The 8,437-nt window shown below is 56.5% G+C and overlaps 1 protein-coding gene across 2 annotated transcripts; it reads right to left on the bottom strand.

The window, feature by feature from the left end:
• Window positions 1-2,094: 2,094 nt before the first annotated feature.
• LOC136994465 (coiled-coil domain-containing protein 81-like) lies at window positions 2,095-7,830 on the bottom strand. Of its 2 annotated transcripts, XM_067312354.1 has the most exons (10): window positions 7,550-7,830; window positions 7,057-7,313; window positions 6,573-6,658; window positions 6,029-6,135; window positions 5,785-5,896; window positions 4,751-4,874; window positions 4,102-4,239; window positions 3,247-3,392; window positions 2,804-2,929; window positions 2,095-2,413 (listed from the first exon to the last, which is right to left on the bottom strand). In XM_067312354.1, the coding sequence occupies exons 1-10, from the start codon at window positions 7,743-7,745 to the stop codon at window positions 2,332-2,334; spliced, it is 1,374 nt and encodes a 457-aa protein (XP_067168455.1). In that variant the 5' UTR covers window positions 7,746-7,830; the 3' UTR covers window positions 2,095-2,331. The 2 variants fall into 2 exon arrangements, with proteins under 2 accessions (XP_067168455.1, XP_067168454.1); XM_067312353.1 differs by lacking the exon at window positions 4,102-4,239 and having other exon boundaries at window positions 7,550-7,753.
• Between the last annotated feature and the right edge of the window lie 607 nt (window positions 7,831-8,437).

Below are 8,437 nucleotides of genomic sequence, written 5' to 3' on the forward strand. Positions count from 1 at the left end.
AGAGTGCGTCTGTGCGCAGCTGCTTGTAGGACTGGGCCCCCCAAAGCACACTCTTTCCCTCTCCGGAAAAGCAGCTGGACTCTGGCGTCTATTGCACAGGGATGTGAGGTGAGGGAGTTTCACCAAAGATGCGTCTAACGCCAGCATTTAGGAACAGGAGAAGGTCCCGTGCCAAGTGCCTGCGGCCACAACGGTGTGGTTCCTATGTGCCTTCCTACGAAACCTGCTGAGGAGCCTTGAGGAAGCGCAAACAACAAGAACTTGACTTCATGCCTCTCCTGCCAGCTTGCATCTCCATCTTCACAAGTCCACAGCACGGACACAAAGGACTTTTCCCCCTTCTCTGCTAGAGCACCCCCTCACAGGCCTCGGATTTTGCCCATCTGCACAGCACTTCCTGAGGATTTCTGCATTGCACACTCAGGATTTCCTCTTTTCTTCAAGGCCTGTGGCAGTGGGGTGGGAGGTGATGAGTGGGCATGTGTCGCAGCCCGGCAGGCAAGAGCGGGCCTCCTGGCTAGCAGAGCTGTGATCCCAGCAGGCTGCGCTGGTGCGTCCCAGCAGTCGGCTATCACCTGGGGTGTCCACGGCCTGAGGCACTACACTGCAGGGCTGTGTGGGAATGGAGGGATGAGAAAGGAGGTGGCAGTGCAGAAACGCTGCCCTCTGGCAGAGCAGTGGGAAAATGAGTGATAAGTCAGACAAGGGAGTTGTAGGGAACAGTGAAACCCCATGGGAAAAAAGGCATTTCAGCTGGTGATTGGTTTAAGCTGCTACCTTCAGGTGGGACAAGGGGGAGTTGTTTTGACATGCCACATGGTGTGGACCCTGCTCTAGACAGCTGGACTGACCCCAAGACCCCACACGGTGGGGAGGGGACACCTGCACTGTGATTCCTCCATGACTGACGGGACAGCGAAGGATCGGGATCCCTAAGACAGCAACTTGGTTGTGAACCCAAAGCATGTGCAGAATAATATTTTAGTGTTTGGCTATAGCAAATTGCGCTGCACGATTGCAATGTAGGAGTGAGCAATAAAATACATATAATGGAGAGCCGTGCTGCACCCGGAGTCCTTGCTCTGGTACGGTTCCCCTTAAGTTAGTGAACATCCCAAAGAACCCCGGGTGCGGCGCCACCTTGGTGCAACGCCACATTTGTGGTGTCTGCAGCGGGATGTTCCAACATTAAGGGATTGATACCGCTGGTCTCCTAGTGTAGCGGCCAGAGCCCAATTAGATGGATGCACATCTTGCTGGTGCTGTTTGGTACACGGTGGCCCCTGGGTGCAGCCGCCCCTCCCATTGGGGAGAACACAAGGGTGCCCGGGACCATCTCTGAGGCCTATTTCTACCTCAACCCTTTAGCTATGGTCGGAGACAACAAGAGGAGCAGGAGGAAACCCCCAAGTAGTGCTGCTTAACCCTTTGCATTGAGAATTACCTAATGCAGGATCGATGAAGTACCTATTGGGAAAAGCTAGCGCTAATTTTTCAAGCAGCAGCCAATCCTGCTAGTGACGCTGTAAAAGTCCTTACTGCTGCAGGATCAGCAATACAGCAAATGGTGTTGCAAAATCGGATGGCACTCGATTTCATCCGAGCTGTCAAAGGCATTTTTTGTACCCTGATTGGTAAAGAATGTTGTACCTTTCTACCCCCAAATGACGAGGAAGTGTGCCACGATATTCAGAAAATACTTGTCGGAATAAACCCATGACATCAAAGTGACAATTGGTCCTTGTGGTTTTTGGGAATACTTGGACATGGAACTTCTCTTGTTTTACAAAGTATGTTTGTTATCATCATTCTGCTCTGTGTGTGTGTGTGTGTAATAGTTGTGCTAATATGCACAATAATTTCCAGTTTCCCTAATATGCTAGTGTGTGTGTGTGTGTGGGCATGCACATGCGTGCTGGGGGGAATGTTTGTGCACGCGCCATGTTGTACTGCATGTTAGGATGCGCAGGTGGGGGCACATATGGACATGATTCCCTTCTGCTGCTACAAATAGTCCTGGCACCACACATGGGGTGTCGATAATCCAGGCACACCAAGGCATCAGCAGGCATGCACTGGGCACTCCAGCTGGGAACAGCAGCACTGCTCTTTATTTGGCATTTCTAGGGGGACTTTTGCATTTGGAAAGCCCCCCATCCCCTTTCCTAACAGCCCCACTGCCGCAAAGGCCAGGGCACTGACGGCACCAGCAGCAGCTCCCACACAAAGACGTCTCCACTCGGCCAGGGAGGTGCCGTCCCTTGGGGCTGGCCAAGCTTTAGGGCCAGGCACTTGCCAAGGCAGCGGCTGAGCACCTGCCTTTGCGCTTGCTCATGTTGGTCCCCTGTCTTTTGCACCGCTGACGTTCTTTGTACTGCCCCCTGCTGTGCCATACCAGCAGCTTCTCCGAGTGCTAGAGAGTTAAAGAGAAAGAGGGACAGCTGGGTGAACAGGGAGAAGGCAGAGAAACAGTGCAGGTCTAACGCAAGCCAAACCTTAGGCCATCTGCTTCCGGTGAAGTTGCAAGCTCTCTCTGATGAGACACAGGCCCCTTGTGCCCAAACGTCAGACGGATCCTTTTGTCAGCAGGCAGCACTGTCATGGCCCATCTGGAACACCTCTGGTGGTGCCCAACAGCTGCCCCTTGCATTTCAGGGACATCCAGCTCAAGGCCAGGGTCAACAACGTGCTCCTGTCTCCGCAGGGCTGCCCGAGAAAGAGCCCCTTTGCCCACCTGCTGCCGCCAGGGGCAGCATGGGCATTGCAGCAGGGGGAAGCACCCTCCCTCTTTGCACATATTTACCAGGGACACTGCTTCTGCTCCGCTTGCTGCTGTCTCTTCCTCTCCGCAATATACTTGAATGTTTCCCGACGGGCTTTATAGGGCTGCAAGCTTTTCAGAATCTGCGCCGCTCGAGGCGAAAGGTGGCTGCAACAACAGGGCAAAACTCTCTCACCCCCTGCCTCGGCCCCTTCCTGCCTCGGCCCTGCTCCAGCCCCTGCACCCACCCATGCCCGTGTGCACCCACAGCCCCTTTCAACCTGGGGGCACTTTGGGGGCTTACCTGTGGGCTGCAGAAAGGCCCCTGGCAGGAGGCACGCCTAACCCAGCTCATTCCCGGGGCACCAGAACGCCCAGGGTCTTGTATGCAACCCCAGGCCTCAGGGATTTGGTGCCAGAACACCCCGGTGGCGTCACGGCAGCTCAACTGCCCCAGGCTGCCCCTGGGGTCAGTGCACACTTACTGGGGCTGCACTGTCTCCAGCTTGGCTCCTGCTTTCTTCTCCTCCACTGGTGGAGGCTTTTCCTGCCTTTTCCACCTCACGCTGCGCTCCTTTCTCCTGGGCTGCGCTGGAGGATGGGGAGCCCAAGTCTCTTCACGGCCAAAGTCCTGCCAAGGAGGAGACACTGTCTGCAAACCAGACGGGAAAGAGAGGAGCCCTTTCCCAGAGGCCCTCTGGCAAGGACCCTGCAGCAGCAGCTGCACAACCAGCACACTCTCCACCCCAGCTCCCAGGGCAAGGTCAGCGGGGCAGCAGCCCTTCACTGCAATTCCCAGATGCCCCTCCGCTTTCCTTCTGACATCACTGAGACCATCGGAAATGGGCAGGAGGGAATTGCCATTTGCAGGGCAGCAACTTCCCACGAGTTCCTCCCTGGCTTCGGCAGGGCACACCAAGCGATCCGAACCCTTCTCGCCTCAGGTTTTACCCGCACCTTCCAACAGTGAGCGTGTGCATGTGTACGGATGGTGGTGAGGCTGAGCTGCAGACCCAAGCTCATGCTGACAGCCTTGGAAAACCCAGCAGACTCTCCATCAGTCTGTGCTCAAGAGCCTTGGAGGGGGTGTGCGAAGTAAGGAGGGAACCACTTGCACCCGAAACACTAAGTGCTGGGCAGGGAAGGGAGATCCAATTACAATTGAGTATTAGCTGGGTGGGAGTCACAAGACCACGGGTGGTAATTAGCAGGGCTCTAGTTGCAAAGTGTCCCCTTGACTGCGCAGCAGCCCTCACCCCTCCGCCTGCAGACCTTCCACCCTCGGCTCCCTGATGCAGAGGATGGCTGTTGTTCTGAAGGGTGTCCAATGGTGCCACTACCTGCGCCGGCTCTGCACCCTCCCCTGCACTCCAGGCTTTCCACGCAGCCTGTTCTGCCTCCGCTTCTTTGTGCCGCTCTCTGTACAAGGAGCCCAGGCTCTGCCTTCGGTCCCACTGCGCACGCAGCTCGACAGTTTCCTGCAGGGTCACAGAAACGCCACAGCACACAGCATTAGTCTCAGCTGTCGCGAGGGAAGGGATTTCTGCAGGTCGTACCCTCACTCCTGGGCTCTCTTCAGCCCGCCTGTTGACAGTTTGCCTCCACAAAGGTTACGAGGCCTGAAGTTACGCCAGGCTCCTCACTTCATTACACACACAATTGAATGGTCTGTGAGGAGCAACGATCTCAACTAGCCAGCATCTAGAAAAGACCTGCGCATTTTCCACAGCCTCACAATGCACCACGTCCTGCTGCTAGAGCCAGCAATGCCCCAGGGAAGTGTCCCTGTGTGCTTCATGCAAGTACAGGAGGGAAGAACACACTGGAAAGGGAGAGCACAACTTCTGCCTACTAAGGAGATCTGAAGGAAGGAAGGGAAATGGTCACATGAACAGCTCTTAAGGGATCTTGGCAGAATTGCTGTGTGCACAATGGGGCTTTTGCATCCTTTCCAACAGCACAGGCATTACAACAACCCATAGCATGTACCTGCAATATTCTCCTACAGCTTTCAGGAATAGCGAGTGCAGCCGTGGAGCTGGCAGCAGGAGGCGGTTGCTGCTTGCTGGCCTTCTTCGTCCTGGGGGAGCTGCCTGGACACGGTGGGAGCAGACTACAAAGAGACACCAGGAGGAGTCTGCATGAGCACAGGCGCAGGCTGTTCTTCGGCCCGTGCTCCCAAGCTCGGCCTCTGCCTCTGCAGCACGAGGCACTTCTGCCAAACATGCAGCTCTATTGCACTCATCATGGTCACATCAACAAAAGCAGAGGTGACCCCCACCTACAACACTCACCTAGGGACCAAGGTGGCCTCAGCAATGTGCACAGAGCCCCTGCATACGCCCCTCTTCCTGCGCTCCAAGGAGAGCAGCAGCAGCTTTTGCAACAACAGCCTCCTATAGCTACTGCTCTACCCTGCCTGCCCACTGCTTCCACTTCTGCTCCGTGCTCCATAAGGCACTGTGTTTAGCGATGGCGAAGAGATTCTTGCTGGGCAGCCAGTGTCAAAGAAGGAGCAAGGGCTTACTTAAGAAAAGCAATCCCGCCATTTCCCTCGGCCTGGCACTCTCTTGCGCCTGACGCAAAGATGGCATTTCAGAGGAAAGAAGAGGCTAAAAGGAACTCCCTCCTCTGCTGTCAACGCTTCCCAGGCTTGCAGAAGAAGCAGCGGAGATGGGGCTGCTTCCCATGGCAAGCTGGCAGGTGGCCACTCTCAGGGCCACTTTTGAAGAGCTCTGAAGAGCCTTTGCTGTGCCATGTCACCTAGACAGGCAGGAGAACCAACACAGGGGACTGCACAACACCCCCTGAAGATTATGCTGATGACCCCTCACTGCCCTCCCTCCTACCCTCTCATGTGATCACCAAATGCCCCTCCAGGAGCTCCAGAGCTCAGCGCAGCCTTTGCTGGGTTGTGTGTCAGGAAGCTTTCTGAGTCCCTGCCTGCGCCTCGCGAGCCCAAAGGGACGTCTCTCCTGCAGCCTTACAAGGCTTCCCCTTACACCTTTCCCCAAGGGTCTCACCTGGCACGACTCTCCTCCGCTGGGTCTTGCTGCCTCGTGCCTGCTGCTGAGTTTGGCAGCATGGGCAGAGCAAGCTGCTGCTGGCTCTGCAGGAGCTTGCCACCATGCCCCTCTGCAAGTAGGAAAGGAGGGGGCTCTTCAGAGCAGCCTCTTGCGCAGTGCCTTTGCAGCTGGCTGAAAGTCACCAGGCGTGAAGGATGGGGAGAGGGGGCACAAGCTGCTCAGGAGGCAGCTCTTCCCTTACCACCGCTGCTTCTGGTGCTCCGCAGCTCTCCTAGGGCCTTGATCTCCCAGCGGCACCATCTGGGGGCAGCCTTGCCCTTTGCTTTGCCTTCCACCGTGAGCTGAAACCTGCGAAACAAATCACCACACCGCTTGGAGGAAAGGCCTCCACCTGCCCTTGCAGCTTGCCACCATTAATCCTCCTCACTGTCATTTCAGGCCTCCCATGCCTTCCCCTTTGTGCGCAGGCATGGGCGGTTTTGGCACTCTCCCCCAAAAGACACAAAACATAGCCTCAATTCCTCTCTGTCTGCCCTCAGGTCTCTCTGAAGGCAATGACGGCAGGCTGCGCAGGAGAAATGCAATCACCATTCCCCATCACTCCAGCTGACACGTACGCACATGTAGCCCAAGCTCAGCGTTACTTAAGCAGCAACCAGTCGCTGCGGGAGGGAGTTTCTCCCAACCCCATGCTGAGCGTCCAGACCCAGCAGTGTGTGCTCTCCAGCAGGAGCTGGGAAACCTCCCACTCGGTGGGCCAAGGACTGCAGAGGAAACGTGCTTACCTCGGGAACACGTGCGCAGGGCTAGACTGGATCCCTGCACTGGCTGTTTCTCCCCCAGAGCTCTCTGCATCCATTGGCCATGGTCTCTGCAAGGCAACACACACCCGTTGGGAGGCTTACAAGGCAGTTTTCTCATTGCGCCCAACAGCAGCACACTTGATCCTGCTCAGAGAGGAACCTGCCTCTCCAAAGCCCTCCACTCAAAAGCCTCTGCCATGAAGAGGAGCCCTACTTCTGGCGCAGAGCAGCGGCACAGCAAAGAATGAAGACAGGGCAAGAATGCCACCAGGCTCTCTTTGGCGGGAAGAAGTAAGCAGCTCAGGAGAGGCTCTCTTTGCTAGTGGAGAAGTCGGTGGGGGCAAGCCCTGGGGAAAGCACTGCATTAGCCCGCCACATCCCGGCCACCCAACAGAGATCACGTTGCTCGTCCTTTGAGAGGATTCCCAAAGAAAGACAAGGAGGCCAGCAAAGCTGGGCAACTCACACTGTGAAGGGCTGCAAGAAGGCCTGCCTTGCTCTCCAGCAGGTGAATGAGGTAGGGACAAAACTTCATGCCCGCTTCGTCTCCTTTGCAGGCCAGAACGCCAATGTACTTGAAGACAAAGGTGACGTGCTCCTTCTTCAGCAGGTGGGAAGAGAACAGGAGGACGGTCTCCTGCACGCAGGACTCCACCACACGCACGGGGAAGCCGGTGTCCCACGACAAGCGCCGGTAGTTCAGCCATTTGAGCTTCACATTGTCTGCAAGGCAGGGCAACAAGCTCACTGCCACAGCCGGCCACATCGCCATTGCTGGGCCAGGAAGGAATGGGGGCAAGGGGGAGCCAGTTGTTTGGGTGGCTCCGAGAGAGCCCAGCTTCATGCACCAATTTTAAAACCAGATTCCCAAAAAGCTCGCTTATGCAAAGAGCTCTTGGGCAGAGGTTTGTTTTGGCAAAGCTGAAGCTGTCCCCCAACCTTTGGAGGAACCTTCTCACCAGGGAGAGTCACTGCGGGGCGCTTGAGCCCAAGCAGCCAGTCCACAGCCGTGCTCAGATGGAAGACGGGTCTTTGAACCGCCAGCACCTTGCCAGAGCGCAGGCAGAATTGTTCTTGCAGCGTAAAGAAGGTCCCGAGCCCTCCTACCAGGACAGCCTGCACGCAGGAAAGACAAAAAGGCCCCTGAAGCAGCATTTTGGTGATGCAAAAAGGGACGCTTGCCAGAATGTGGCGCCACTGCTCTGTGCTCTCCCCACTCCGGAGGCACAATGGGGCAAGAAGGGGCCCTTGCAAAACTTTGCACAACAGCCACATTCTCCACATTTGCTCCACAGCCTCTTGGAAAGAATTGCCTACCTCCCTCACCTACAGAAGATCCCGCGGCTTGCCCACAGCCTTGCCACACACCCACGAAAACCACCCCTTCTCTCGACTTGCTCTTTGCCCTTTGCCCAGAGGGAAGAGAGAAACCCTGGCACGTGCCAAATGCTTTCCCCCACTACATCTGCATGCCATCTCTGTGCTGCCTGCCCCAGAAGCTGCTCTGCGGCAAAGCTGTGCTTCTGTCGCCCTGGGGAAAGGATTGCTCCCCACGGCCCAGGGCTCTCAGCGGGACTCAAGTGTCCCCCAGCCATCAGGCAATGCCACGCCAGCCCACCTTGTCCCGCATCAGCTGCTCCACGATGTATTCCGACGCAGCGTCCCAAATAGCGACAATCTCTGGAAAGCAAGGCAAGGCCACGGCAGGCCTCAGACCAGCCGGCTCACAACCTCTCAGCAAGCTCCTACCCCAGGGAGGGACACATCAAGGCGTAGGCAAACCCTCCCAAAAGCCACCACCATGCCTTCAGAGCTGGGCTTTGCCCCAGTTGCAGGCTGTCGGCCTT

The sequence above is a fragment of the Apteryx mantelli genome, chromosome 29, assembly GCF_036417845.1.
Source record: "Apteryx mantelli isolate bAptMan1 chromosome 29, bAptMan1.hap1, whole genome shotgun sequence".
Lineage (NCBI taxonomy): Eukaryota > Metazoa > Chordata > Aves > Apterygiformes > Apterygidae > Apteryx > Apteryx mantelli.